The 15,687-nt window shown below is 40.5% G+C and overlaps 1 protein-coding gene across 1 annotated transcript; it reads left to right on the forward strand.

Annotated features, from left to right (window-relative positions):
- Positions 1-428: 428 nt before the first annotated feature.
- Positions 429-13,039, forward strand: LOC105879892 (cystatin-A-like). Its single transcript, XM_012780502.3, has 3 exons — positions 429-763; positions 11,907-12,008; positions 12,811-13,039. Exons 1-3 carry the CDS (start codon positions 632-634, stop codon positions 12,937-12,939), a joined length of 363 nt encoding a protein of 120 aa, XP_012635956.1. The 5' UTR covers positions 429-631; the 3' UTR covers positions 12,940-13,039.
- The last annotated feature ends 2,648 nt before the right edge of the window (positions 13,040-15,687 follow it).

A 15,687-nucleotide genomic window follows, 5' to 3' on the forward strand; every position in this document is an offset into this window, starting at 1 on the left:
ATTGAGCTCAGGAATTTGAGGCTGCAGTGAGCTATGATCATGCCGCTGAACTTCAGCCAGGGTGAGAGAGTGAAATCTTGTCTCAAAAAGAAAAGAAAAAGAAGAAAGTAAAACTGACAAAATGTTAAAAGTTTTAATTCTGAGTGACAGGAACATAGATTTTTATTGTTTTATTCTTTGTGTTTTTCTGTATTTTAAATATTTCTACAAATTTCCATAAAAGTACATATATCCAGCCAAGGTCCTCCAGATAGATCCTTTTACTTTCTTTAAAGACAAATAAATTCTAGATAATCAGCATTAATATCATTAGTAAGAATTTCTCAAAAAAAATTTTGTGTTACAAGTTTCGAAACATTGAGAAATTCTGGTTGTGATTCAGGTTTCATACTGCAGATGATGAAACAGGATGGAGCCATCGTCAAGGAGAATGCAGGGTCTTTTAGGCTTGTTGCAGCATGACTCCTGTACACACCCATCTGTTCCTCTCCCAGCCTCTCCTTCTTCCAGATTCCACTTAGCATATCTGTGGAGAAAGCAAGACTTGCTTTGGGGCATATTCATTTTCCTCTTGCCTCTTTGCTCTTTTTGGAACATGAAACATTCTACAGGCAGAGCTCTATAAAAACCCATGTCTCCACTCTCCCTGATCACTTCGGTTCCAGCATCCTGCCCAGCAAAGAACCCTTCCGCCAAAATGAAGCTTGGAGGATTAAGTGATGCCAAGCCTGCCACTGCAGAAATCCAGGAGATTGCTGATAAGGTGAGTTGACTCAGGGAAGAGTTAGATCCAAAAATCTTCCTTCATGTGTTGTCCTCATGGTGAGAGTGTAGGTGAAAGTGAGAACCAGAACATTGGGAAGTGTGTGGTCTTGTGCAGCCTTCCTTACAACTAAAGTGGAATACTGAGCTTTTCAGATGAAACCTCAAATAATCCCAACACTGTGAGAGTGGCCTTGAGCATTTGCCTTCTCTGAGCTTCATTTTCCCTATTTGCAAAATACGAATTGATATTGGGTCATTTCTAAAGCTCTTTAAAAGTATGATTCTAGGATTACTAATTCAGTTTATAATGAAATTTTTCTAATCTCACCAAGTGGAGCCAACATGTAATTAAAGTCTCAGGTTGTTAACAATTTGATGAAGTAGATTTGAAATGAGTTGCAGGGAGTTTTTTAAAATAAGTTGAATGAAGAACAATATTGTAAAGGAACTTACAAACTTCCTATATATTTGCCTAAATAGTGTTTTAGTCTTTTCGTAGAGGGTGATTAAACTAGTAGAAAAGAGAAGTGGGATAGTTGATAGTGAATCTAACATGTTATAAGCACCCAAATCATTTATCCCAGGGAAAAATAGAACTCAATGTTTTTAGCAAGTTGATACATTTTCTAAGTACTGTTTCATTAGCTATCTCCTATATAGTAAAAATTTATTTACATATTTTATGAAAGGAAAATGTATACAAATTACTCCTTTAGGTTTGTAATTTGTTGCCTTATTGTTTTGTATCATTCCTTCTTTTTTCTCTCTGAAATGCCATTCCATGGCACTGTTTGACAAGGAAGATCATTTCTTTGTGTGATTTAAGAGATGGGATCCTTTATGTTCAGGAAACTCTCTAAGGAGCCAGATGCCTGGAATTCTACCACTCATTCTTTTGGGACTAAATATTTCTCATTAAGAGATCTTTTTTAAAAAATACCTTGGAGCTTTTCTCTTGCAGAAGATGATATTAAGTCATCGCTGCCTTTATTTGAATCTCCTAATCAAGTCAGCATTCTCAAACTTGAATGTGCACATGAATCACCTAGGGGTTTTGATGAACTGCAGATTCTGATTCAGGAGGTCTGGGGTGGGCCTGAGATTCTCCACTTTGTCAACAGAGAAGAACCCAACCCCTGTAAAATAGTTTAAAGAGATATATTCTGATCTGAATATGTGTGATCATGGTCCAGAGAGCCACACTCAAGAAGCCTGTTTGAGTGGTCTTGCCCTGGTTGGGTTACAGTTTGGTCTCACACATTTCAGGGAGACAGGAATTACACTTAAAGTCATAAATCAATGCATGGAAGGCATATATTGGTTTGGCCCGAAAAATCAGGACATCCCGAAGCAAGGGATTACAGGTTATAGGTAGTTTTAAAGATTCTTTGATTTGTGATTGGTTAAAGAAATGAAGCTTTGTCTAAAGGCTTTGAATGTTGTAAGCTAAGATACCGAAGTATGTTAATCAGAGACAAGCCACTGGACAAATAGCCAGACTCAACTGATCTGTTAAGTAAACTGATGACCTGAAGGGGTGATTTAAGCTTTGTCTTGCATAGCCTTAGGCCTGCTAATGAGTTGTGGGGGAGTAGTATTTGAGGCAGGCTTGCGAGGAGATTAGCTACTTCTCTCCATGGAGCTAAGTCCCTAAAATAGGGGTTACCACAGAAAATAAGGAAATTGATAGGCAATAGAGAGAAATAAAAGAATACACAGAGACTAAGGTATAGTTCATAGTTTTATATATATAAAAAGTTGAGATATAACACAGCAGGGAGTACCCAGGAGACTGGCATATCTCCATAAACGCCAGCAATATGATTAGATTCATACAGGTTTTTATAATCACACTCATCAATTACCAGTATTCAGGGTAACTTATTTGCATAACATGGAATGCTGTTGCTACGGGATACAGGTAGTGGGTTAGGGTGGAAGGTCCTATCAAGGGGCTTCTAATCTGTCTAGGTGAACAAACACCTACAAAGTCTTTCAGGGACTAACTTCTAAGTTCTAAGAAGGTAAAACAAAGGAGGTATAGTGACTTAATATTTCTTTGATTAGTTATGGTGGACTTAAAGAAAGACGGACAGGAGAGAGCATGAAGCCCTTCTCTATAAAACAGGTTGTTTATAACGACTGAGGCGCATCTCTGGGCAAAGTGCACTCATTGTCTCCGGCTCCCATCCTGTGGGCCATATTTGCCTTGTCTTGTCTTTCAAGACACAGGGAAGCTCACAGATTTTGAGATACTGGGAAGCCTTCCTGGAAAACATCCCTACTGGAGATTTGAGAGCTCTCCTATGATAGCAGCCTCTAATAAGTGAACCATTGAGTCCACACATTCCTTCTGGGGAAAACCCTGCAAACTCCTCTTTCTGTCTTTAATATAATAATATTGGGTTATACAATAAAATAATGATCTTATGAGCCAGATTTCATTAATTCCTCAATCATATTTTCCCAACAATGACTTACAAAGGATCTCTCCAAGAATGGAAAGGGGCAGAATGAGGCAGGTCTGACCTCCCTTCCCATGGCCAGAAACTCAGATTTAGGGTATTCCGGGGTCCCCTGGCCAAGAGGAGTTCCATTCAGTCTTCTGGAATGCTTAATATTTTATTTCAGTTCACAAGTTTAACCAGTCTCACAGGCAATACTGCTGTTGTATAGGACTCACTTGCCTATCTGTAAGCCACATCTTACATTATAAAATTAATTTGAAAGTGTGTTTCTGGCTGCTTCCCTCAGGCTCCACCTCTGCCAGAGAAGGAGCATGAGAGACAGTATCAACAACAGCTACCTCACCCCAGGAAGGTGTTTTGCAGTTTTAAAAGTCTTCCCTTCAATTCAACCTCCTATTCGATTTCCATAAACTCTGGGGCAGGCAGGGAAACCATCGTGTCCATTGGTCAGATGATGAAACCAAAATTCAAAGAGGTTAAGAGTCACCTGCTCAAGAAGTGAGCTTACCCTAGATCTTTCACACACGGTGGCAGAACATGGAGAAGGTCTGTGAGGTGAGAGAAACACGCTGAGGGGAGAGGGTACAGGAAACGTGTCTTCTCTGTGCACACACCAGCCTCACTTTTCAATCAATATGGAAGTGAATACCAATGAGTCATTTCACAGTAGGTGCATTTCGTGGATATTCTGTTAGGTGTCTAGCCTTGTAATAAATATTGTAGAAACTGAATAAGGGCTGTGAGATACAGCCCCTGCCCTAAAGGAGTTTACAGTGTAGGGGAACTCAATATAGCTAGAATATCCTATTAACTACTTTTACACAGTCATAGGTTTTAGACCAGAAAGACATTAGAAAGTGCTTGTCAAACCTCCTTACTTTCAGGTGAATAATTACTGTAGTAGTTTAGTTCCTCACTGTTGAACTCCTCATTATATCTTATCTGCCCTCTATTGAAAGAGGGAGCCTTAGGGAACAATTACCAGGCAAGTGTTGGAAGGTGGAGAAATAGTCAGGAGACTCTTTAGAGTTTAGGAAGCACTTTCCCACTAATTATATCATTTATTTTCCTACAAAGAAGCCCAAGAGGCAGGTATTCTTATAATCACCTTATTGTTGAGGAACTTGAATCAACTCCAAGATTATAGAGTTAGTTAGGTCTCCATGCAGGGGTAGGCAAATGGGAAGGTGCTGGGAACCACATCTCAAATATGATTTGAAGAGGTTCAGGGAACATCTCTCCTACCTGTCATTTACTTTGTAGTTTTATTCCTTTGATTTTAGAATATATTTCTATTTTTTAAAATCATCTGTTAAAATGCAGGATTTTTAAGGGAACTAAAGTTAATCTGCCTTCTCAGTCCTTATCCAAGAGCTTCTTGGTGCAATGCCAGCTGAAGGAAGAACCCCATTGGGAAGGGGGGAACTATCAAAGAAAAGTCATAACAGGTGTCTATGGAATTTGACATCAAAGTAAGAGGGAGTTTGGATGAGATCAGAAAGAAAGGAAAAGCAAACAAAGGATGTGAGGATTGAGAAAACTTGAACATTTTTGAAGACAGAGGAAAAAGCTTTCCCATCCTGAGGATAGCAGAGATTGAATGGGTCATTGTGGTATCGTGAATTAAAGGATGCCAGAGATACTTGGGTCCAGAGTATGCTTGGAAGTAGCCTAATCTCCCAAGATTCTTTGTATTAGTTAAGGGTCACAACTATACCCATCTTTTCTGTTGTGGGACACAAGTTGTCAGGATGGAAAACATCGATTATGTGGACAGCACTGTGGGAAGGGTGGAGGGGGATGTGAAATGGTTCCTGCCCTCAGGGAAACTTGCACAACAGACAGGAGGTAAGGGAGACACATAAAGAAATACAGAGCCATGTGCAGCCTCCCTGGAAACTGTAACATGTGCAATGGGGACCCAAATAAATGCATGGCCCCCACAGCAAAAGCCTCCGGATCATTATGACTGATGTATTATCTTATGTGATATGTAAATAAACATTAGATGAAATTCTAAGTATGTTTATATGATGGAAAGCAATGTTGTTTAATAATTATTTTTAGAAATAAGGGCCATAATCACACATGCAATGTGCACATACACTCATTAATCATAAACCTGATTGCTGAAACCATTCCTGACAAACACAGAACACACTTTTTGTCAGCCAGGACACCAGGCAAATACCTCATCGCATGCCATCCTGGGCACGCCCTGCAGTTCAGCATGTCATGGCTCTCACTCACCCCCATCCACACATTCCTGTTCCCCTCTCTGTCCACAGCGTCCTCCTCGGTCACTCTCCTGCTGCCCCACACCCAAAGAACCTTCCATTCAGCCACACCAGGGTCCTCCAGGCACTCGCCTCCCCCCTTCATCAGAACGTGCCCGGCCCACTCAGTCTCTCATGCAGCCTGGACCCCAGGCTGGGCGGTTTCCTACACTCCTCCACCCCTATTTCCATGACCTGGGAGTTCCTGGCATGCCAGGCCTGAGGTCACTCCCACTGCACCACTTCCTGCTTGGCATCTGCTCCAGGATCAAAGCACTTGCTCAAGGAAGGGCAGAACCCCAGAAACCTCACCCAGTTCAAATCTAGGAATTCACGCCCAACAACCGCAGCAGGACCCTGGTGCCAGGACATCCTTTCAGTCACATTTGCTGGTCATTGCCTAGAAACCCCATGGAGGCTGCTCAGTCCCTCCATCCCTGTGGTCCCTCCAGCAGGTGTCTCAGCTCCTGCGCTTCTTAGAGGATTGCAGGCAGCTGGTGAGAAATGCCCCAGTGACCCTGTCCCCCACTGGCTCTCCATCCTCCCTCCAGTCTTAGGCTCTGTCTCCTTTCTTCAGCCAGCCCTTCCTCTCTGAGCCAGGTGACTTCATTTCTTGCATCCTGGGTGCCTTGCCCCATATTTCCTCCTCCCTTCAAAACATAGATGACAAATGTCCACAAGTCACATCTTACCAGTCCTGTTGTCCTTTCATGCTACTACCCAGACTCTCCTTCCTTACTCTGTAAAATATCCCCAGATACAATCTATCCATTTGCCACTATTATCTTCTATCCATTCTCTCCTACATTATGCACAGTCCAACTGGTTCTGTAGAATGATCACACATTAGGGGAAACGCCTGGGTGTTGGGTGCCTCGTGGCTCAAATGCTCAGGTCTCAGAGAACTACCGACTCACCAACATTTGTGCTCCTAGCAATCAGAAAAGCTTGAAAGCCCCTAGGCTAAATGTGTTTACCAGGTGTTCCTCCCTGGTAGCCTCCTCTCCTGGCTGGGGACCTATCAAGAAACCGCCTCTGTTCCTTCTATCACCACTGCCACCACCATGCACGGCAGGCTGACAGAGGCAGAGCCCAACTGCATTCAGTGAGAGGTCTGTCTGTCTACCCCCGGGCTCCCATCCACTACTCCCAGCTAGCCTTCGTCCTCCTGCTGCCTACCCTGGTGGGGGGTCTTTAGCACCAAGCACCTTCTGAAACCAAGTTGCCTTCACTGACCAGCTCCCCTACTCGGCCCCTGCTCCCCAGCTCCAACCTCATCACCCAGGTCCAAAGTATCCGACACTAAACCACACAAATCTATTTTCCTGGAAAGGGGGAGGGAGGCTGCAGGTTGCAAAGGCAGTGAGCCAGAAATCAACGTACACAATCAGACCGGTGCCAGGGTCTTTCAGGAGACAATCCAGACATTTGAAATCAACTGTCTCATGGAGAATTCTGGATTTGTGGACTGCACAGATACAATGGAAATGTTACAGATCTGGATCTATTTCTAGAACGGATAGAAATAAAAACTTATGATAGATGATAAAAAATGAAACATGACTAAAAGACTGAAAACAGAAGGAACATAGATCAGATTCTTATGTTACTAGGCAAGAACTTTAAAATAACTATGATTAATAATTTTTCACCTTTAAGCAGTCATGCTCTACCTATTGCCTCACATCCCTCATTTGTAAAATGAGGGTTAAATGTATACTTTTGATCAGGAGTAGTGGCTCACACCTATAATCCCAGGATGCTAGGAGACTGAGACAAGAGTATTAATTGAGCTCAGGAGTTCGAGACCAGCCTGAGCAAGAAGGTGACCCTGTCTCTACTAGCTTGCACCTGTATTCCCAGCTACTTGTGAGGCTGAGGCAGTAGGATCACTTGAGTCCAGGAGTTTGAGGTTGCTGTGAGCTATGATGATGCCACTGCACTCTACCCTGCAACAGAGCAAGACTCTGTTTAAAAAAAAAAAAAAAAGAATACTTTTGGGAATACTGTAGAGATTAACCCTTTCCAAGTCATCTCTCAACTTGGCTGGTAGCCAGTGCTGGCAACCCCTCATTTGGAAGAGAAAAAGGCTTAGGACAGGGACCCCTAAGACAATAGGGGTCTTGTCCCTTGTCCACCTTCTACTCTCTCCTGTGCCCTGCCTCTTCCCATTTCTGTTTTTTTTTCTCACTATTTGTCTCCTCCCTTTCTCTACTTTGGAGTTTCATTTTCCATCTCAACAAAGCAATCACATTTTCCCATCTATTCTGAAGGTTATAGGAAAAATTGATGGTGTCCACAGTGTCTGGCCCCTCAAAAGTGGTCTGAGAACTCCTTGTTTGCAAATGTCTATGTCTTTAAAAACAATTCTGGTATCCAAACTAAGGCACCAACAGAAAAGGCTTCAAACTTCTACCCTCTGATGGGAAGGACTAGGTGGCCCCAGGAGGCCTGACTGACGCTGTGTGTGCACATAGAGTTCTTTAGTGAAGGCCACGGAGGCGACTGCCCAGTAAACAACGTATATTTACCACACAGAGTTATTTCTTTTTCCAACGAAGACTAAAGGTGGGGCACAAACCCACAGATAAAAGATAACAGGAGATAGGCAGATAACACCACAGAGATACCAACAATATTTTGGAAGATGGAAAATAGGTGAACAATGGAAAATGACTGAGCAGTCCAGACAGAATCTAAGCCCATAGAGGGGAAAGTCTAAGCCAGAAGCAGGCAGATTCATGTTGCAGAACCTCACAATGGCTTGTGCATTCGAAACACCAGAAACTTGAAGAGTCAGCATGGGGCCAAAACCGAGAGGTTTGACAGGAGATCCATATGAGAAACAACTGGACCTTCCCCTCCCTCTCCTCCGCCCTAGAAGACAAGCTATTATCCTGGTAGAAGACAGGAGCTTCACTCTTAGCAGAAATTGAGGCAGAGGGATCATAGGATACTCTAGCATCTAAGGCCCAGCTGAGGGTAGAAATGAAGGACCAATACTGAAAACCAGTGGATTCAGTAAAAGTTTACTCAGTGCATTTGGGATCTTCTAGCTCCTTTCTCATGCTTGGTTCAGGAAAGCTGGCATCTAAGCATTTATCCACTTGTAGACAGAATGATAACCCACCAAAGATGTCCACATCCTAATCCCTGGAACCTGTGACTATGCTACCTTCCATGGCAAAAGCGACTTTGCAGGTGTGATTAGGTTAAGGATTTTGAGATGGGGCAGTTATCTTGGATTATCCAAGTGTGCCCAATGCAATCACAGGCTCATTTTAAGAACTGTACACAAATACCGTACTCTAGTTAGTAAATTTGCTTGCATAGCGGTATGGGTTAACAATTCTGAAACTGTTTTATGCATATGCTAGAACTGAACAAATAAGTAAATACATTGAGAATAATGAGAACCAGACTTCTTTCTCAGTGTTGGAGAAATAAGTTACAGAAAAGGAAAGAGGCAAAGCTAAATAAATCCTATGGTGTTGGATTATACACACACACACATATAATTTATATACATAATTTATTATGTGTACATACACAAATGTGTGCACACCAATGTGTGTACTTATATATATGTGTGTGTGCACTACATATACAGATCAATAAAGATATGTGTGTGTGTGTGAGTATACTTATGTATATTTTGTAGCTCTTTGTACTGAGTGGGCCCAGAAGCAATGACATCTAGTAACAATGAGAATATACAGTGTCAAAATCTTGGGTCTTAAATACCATTCTCCAATAAAAGGAGCCAGGGCCATTTTCCTTTGAGAAATGATTGGTTCCGGGGGGCATCAGGGAAAAGTCAAGATAAGCCTGGAATACTTTTTAGTTGCTCAAAAAGTGGTGTAGGGATGTTGAAAGGACACAAGTATCAGTGAAGAGACTCCCAATGGCCAAATCTAGAACAATTTGAGAAACAAAATAAGTAGTAATGAATTATAATCCATAGAATAAAAGAAATATATATGAGTCATATTAATAGAAAATTAGTAATTGAATAGTACTCCATGGTGTACATATAACAAAATTTATTAATCCACTCATGTATTGATGAGCACTTGGGTTGTTTCCGCATCTTTGCAATGCTAAGTTGTGCTGCTATAAACATTCAAGTGCAGATGTCTTTTTTCTACAGTGATTTTTGGTTCTTTCGGGTAGATGCCCAGTAATGGGATTGCTGGATCAAATGGTAGATCTACTTGTATCTCTTTAAGGTATCTCCATATTGCTTTCCACCGATGTTGCATTAGTTTGCAGTCCCACCAGCAGTGGAGTATTCCTATCTCTCTGCATCCATGCCAACATTTCTTGTTTTGGGACTTTCTCATAAAGGCCATTCTCACTGGAGATAAGTGATGTCCCATTGTGGTTTTGATTTGCAGTTCCCTGATGATTAGAGATATTGAGCATCTTTTCATATGTTTGTTGGCCATTATTCTGTCTTCTTTTGAAAAATTTCTGTTCATGTCCTTAGCCCACTTTTTTTTTTTTTTTTTTTTTTTTTTGAGACAGAGTCTCGCTTTTGTTGCCCAGGCTAGAGTGAGTGCCGTGGCGTCAGCCTAGCTCACAGCAACCTCAAACTCCTGGGCTCGAGTGATCCTTCTGCCTCAGCCTCCCGGGTAGCTGGGACTACAGGCATGTGCCACCATGCCCGGCTAATTTTTTATATATATCAGTTGGCCAATTAATTTCTTTCTATTTATAGTAGAGACGGGGTCTCGCTCTTGCTCAGGCTGGTTTTGAACTCCTGACCTTGAGCAATCCGCCCGCCTCGGCCTCCCAAGAGCTAGGATTACAGGCGTGAGCCACAGCGCCCGGCCTCTTAGCCCACTTTTTGATAGGGTTGTTATTTTTTTTCTTGCTGATTTTCCTGCGTTCTAAATAGATTCTAGTTATCAGCCCCTTATCAGATGTGTGGCATGCGAAAATTTTCTCCCTTATTTCCATGACTAGAGCTGGAACTCATTCTACTAAGTGTAGTATCCCAAGAATGGAAAAATAAGCACCACATGTACTCATCAGCAAATTGGTTTCACTGATCAACAACTAAGTGGACATATAGGAATAGCATTTATTGGGCATCGGGCAGGTGGGAGGGGGTAGAGGGTATGGGTATATACATACATAATGAGCGCGATGCCCACCGTCTGGGGGATGGACAGGCTTGAAGCTCTGAGTTGAGGTAGGAGGCGGGGCGAGGGCAAAATAGGTAAGCTTAACATTTATACCCACATAATATGCTGAAATAAAAAAAGAAAGAAAATAAGTAATTGAATAAATAAATAGGAGAGAGAGAGAACTGTTCTTGCTAACAGTAGAATTCCAGTTAATAAATGTACAAGGAATGGTAGAAATGGAAAAGTCACCACTTGGCAACCCCCACAGTAATAATTGTTGTGGACAAGAAACATGAATGAATGCTGAAATTGGTGGATGAAGGTATGAAGAGAAACAGGACAGCTGCATAGTCAGACAGTGTCTCCTCACAAGACATTTATTATTATAATTACAAAGGGGAAAAATATTAACTTTACAGTGGAGAAACCTGGCAGACATCCTAACTAAGTGATCAAAATTAACATCACTAGTAATGAAACAGGGATGGCAGTTCCTGATGGGATGCACTGGAGCATGTTATTCTTGTTCTGTCCTTACAAAAATGTAAACTATTGACATAAGAGAAGATCAAACAATCCCAAGTTGAGGAACATCCTATGAATTATAAGGTCAGTATTCTTCAAAATTGTCAAGGTCTTGAATGACAAACACAGATCTAGAAATTAACCCAGATTGGAGGAGACAAAGAAGAGAGAGCAGAGAGATCAACTAAATGTAATGTAGGATCCTGGATGACATACAGGAGCAGAAAAGGGACATTCTAGGGACGATTGGCAAAATTCTAATACTATTGTATCACTTAATGGTATTATACCATGTTAATTTCCTGGTTGGTTATGGTTATGTAAGATGGCAACATTAGGGGAAACTATGAATGATATGAGAGAATTTTGTGTACAATTTTTGCAACTTTTAAGTCTAAAATTATTTCTAAATACTTTTTTAAATCAAATAGTAATTATTGCTCTCCTGTTTTTATCAATGAAAGACACAGATAACTATTAGCTTTACAAATCAATACCATATTTCATTACCACACCAAGTTAATGTATAATAAATTCAGCCTAGAGCAACAAAATTAGACATTTTAACCCATGTAATCTTATTCAAGATAGGTGCTTTCTGTTGAAATACTAAAAACTGCTCACAGATTTCATTCCCATCTTTGAGGACTTTTAGGAGCACGAGCTTCCCAGATAGGTAAATCACATAAGTGGAGTCCAATATAGCTTTGATAATTTGTTTTCTCCTTTCTTTACTGAAGGTTAAACCACAGCTTGAAGAAAAAACAAATGAGACTTATGAAGAATTTGAAGCCATAGAGTATAAAAGTCAAGTCGTTTCTGGAATAAAATACTACATTAAGGTTAGAGCTCAACATCCACCTTAGCTCTCAACAATATTATATTTCTCAGTTTACATAAAATTTTTCCTGTTTCCCCACAATATAATTTGTTCTTTCTGGTTGTCCTAAATTAAGATGCTCAACATGATAGCTGCCAAGTGGTAGACTTTCAAATTTGACAGATAATGTTATGCCATTTTTTCCTTGTGAATTGAGAACATTTTTTACTATTCATTCTTAATTTCCAGAGATTGGAGCAGCCCAGCCCTGCCAAATCTGAGCCCTTAGTGTATAGGCCACGCCTGGGCAGACACACGTGAATGAGACCCTGCTGGATCCTTAGAAAGCAATGGCATTGCTTCCACTATTCTCAACCTGCTTTCCTCAATGCCAGAAAAGGGAAATTCTGATCTTCTCCCATGTCAAACTGCATGGCAAACAAGGTGTCACACTTTGGGAGTAAGAATATAGGCCAAAAATATAGGCTGTCATTGTTTTCTTGCTCTATGCAACTTTGAAAATAAAATGCAATTCTGGACCTCATTTGTGCCCAGATTATAACAAAATATAAATATAAACATAATAGATATAAAAAATAACAAAATAAACCTAGGACCTATGCCCATTGCCATGCTATTAGCCTGCCCTTTCATAAAATAAGGTGGTCGGTTTATGGAAGCAACGAGTCTAAGAGTGGTGGGTGGCCCAGCAATGCTGGTTCCCAAGGGAGAACTGCACCTTCTTTATGGGCTTGAAGATCTTTCACTTGATGGAGGCCCCTCTGAGTGAATCCTTTTCTTTTTCTTTTTTTTAATACCCTCAGGTACACGTAGGCAAAGGTCGTTATATTCACATGCAAGTAATCGACGGTGTTTCTAGACATAATCAGGATTTGGAACTTTCTGGTTACCAGACTGACAAATGCAAGGAGGATGAGCTGACCGGCTTATAGCAGCATGTTCCCAAAGTGTTCTGCTTCCTTCCACCAGCTACTGAGAAATGATCCTTTCTAATAAATATAACCAAAAATAAAGCATTCCTTTTAAAATAAATTATTTCTTCAATTATTTCTCACTTATTCTATTAAATATAAATTACCCCTTCTTTCTCAAACTCAGTGTCATTGCTTTGCAGTGTAAATTCTGTATAAATCAATGTCAATTGGAAATCAGGTAAAAATTAGTCAGGCCTAATGCAACTGGCTAAAGGATACGACCACCTCCACCATAGGCAGGCTGGATCATGGACTATCAGTTTACCAATCTCCTTGTTCCCTGTGGTTGCTGAGACCCCCAGCATTCCCTCTCTACCCTCACAATGTAAAATTAAATCAAGTAGTTTACAAAATGTATTTTTATTTTGAAACAATTTTAAACTTACAGAAAAGTTACCAAAAAACCCCACTTTTTTTCCTATACTTTTGAGAGTAATTTACCTACCATGATGCCCCATCACCAACTAATACTTTAGTGTGCATTTCCTACAAACCAGGATACTACCTGCATAACTGAAATACAGCCATCAAAATCAGAAAATTAACATTAATACATTTCTAGCCTCTGATCTTCAGAGTCCATTGACATTTCCCTAGTTGTAACAATAATGTTTATTACAAAAAGATCCAAGCCAGGTGAGGTTGCATGCAGCTACCAACTAGGGAAGCAGAGGTGGGGGAGTCTCCTGAGGCCAGGAGTTCGAGGCCACAGTGAGCTATGATCTCGCCTGTGAATGCCACTGAACTTCAGTCTGGGCAAGATAGCAAGACCCCGTACATTAAAAAAAAAAAGATTCAGTCCAAAACCATGTGCTATATTTAATTGCCATATTCCTCTTTTTTAACACTTTTATTGAGATATAAATTACATACCATACAATTCACCCATTTAAAGTGTACAATCAGCTTTTAATGTATTCAGAAAAGTGTCCAAACACTACCACAGTTAATTCTAGAACATTTTCATCACCTCAAAAAGAAACTCCATACCTTTAGTTATTGCTTCCCCATCTTCCTCCATACCCTCCATAAAAGCAAAGACTACTTTACCTTTGTCTAGATTTGCCTAGTCTAGACATTTCACATATATGGAATTATATAATGTGTGTTTTTGTAACTAGCTTCTTTCACTTAGCCAAATATCTTCAAGGTTTATTCGTGTTGTAGCATGTATCAGTATTTCATTCCTATTTATGGCCAAATATTCCATTTTATGTACTTTGTTTATCCATTCATCAGTTGATGGGTATTTGAGTTGCCTTCACCTTTTGATTATTATGAACACTGCTACTGTAAACATTTGTGTACTAGTTTTTGTGTGTACATATTTTGCATTTGTCTTGGGTATACACCTAGGAGTGAAATTGCTGGTTCATATGCTGGTTCATTGCTGGTTCATGCTAACTCTATGTTTAATTGTTTGAGCAATTTACAGACTGTTTTCCAAAGTATTCTTGTTGTTTTACATTCCCACCAAGAGTGTATGAGGGTTTCGATTTCTCCACATGCTCACTAATACTTGTTATTATCTGATGTTTTGAGGATAGCCATCCTTCTGGGTGTGAAATAATATCTCATTGTGGTTTTTATTTGTATTTCCCACAGGCCTAATGATGTTGAGCATCTTTTCATGACATGACATTTCTATATCTTCCATGGAGAAGTGTCTATTCAGATCCTTTGCCCATTTTTTAATTTCATTATATGTCTTTTTATTATTAAGTTCTGAGAATTCTTTGCATATTGTCTTGATCTGCTTTCTGTTGCTTACAACACAATACCCCAAACTGGGCAATTTATAAAGAAAAGGAATTTATTCCTTACAGTTATGAAGACTGAGAGGTCCAAGGCCAAGGGGCCACATCTGGTGGGAGCCTTCTTGCTGGTGGGGATTACATGGTGAAGGGGCTGAGCCTGCCCACTCAGGTCTCCCGTCCCCTTTGTATAAAGCCTCCAGTCCCATTTCCACAATTACCCATTAATCCATGCATGAATTAATCCATCCCCTCATGACCCAACCACCTCTAAAGGCCCCACCTCTCAATATTGCCACATTGGGGATTAAATTTCAATGAGAGTTTTGAAGGGGACAAATATTCAAACTATAGCATATATTCTAGATACAAGTCCCTTATCTGATATATGATTTGTAAATATTTTTTCTCATTTTGTGGTTGTCCTTTCACTTTCTTGATTATATCTTTTGAAGAACAAAAGTTTTTAATTTTAATAAAGTCCTTATTATTTTTTCTTTTGTTGCTCATGCTTTTAGTATCATAACTAAGGATCTTATGCCAAATCCAAGCACATAATGGTTTGCTCTTATGTTGTCTTCTAAGAATTGTATAGTTTTAAATCTTACATTTAGATCTTTAATCCCCTTTGACTTAATTTTTCTATATGGTGTGAGGTAAGGATGCAGCTACATTCTTTTGATTATGCTATTGAACTGTCCTATCACCATTTGTTGAATATATTCTTCTTCCCCATGTTGAATGGTCTTGACACTCTTATTAAAAATCAGTTGATCACAGGTGCACGAGGTACCCCCATCTTCCTCATCCACCAGCTACACTCTGCAATTCACACCTACCCCATTCTGGTGCTCAGGCTGACACTCTCCCCTGGGCCACCACCACCATCCCTCTACCCAAGTGCCTGCCCTCTCCACTCCAGCTGGGCTCTACCAGCTTGGCTGGGCACCTA

The sequence above is a fragment of the Microcebus murinus genome, chromosome 1 (genome assembly GCF_040939455.1).
Source record: "Microcebus murinus isolate Inina chromosome 1, M.murinus_Inina_mat1.0, whole genome shotgun sequence".
NCBI lineage: Eukaryota > Metazoa > Chordata > Mammalia > Primates > Cheirogaleidae > Microcebus > Microcebus murinus.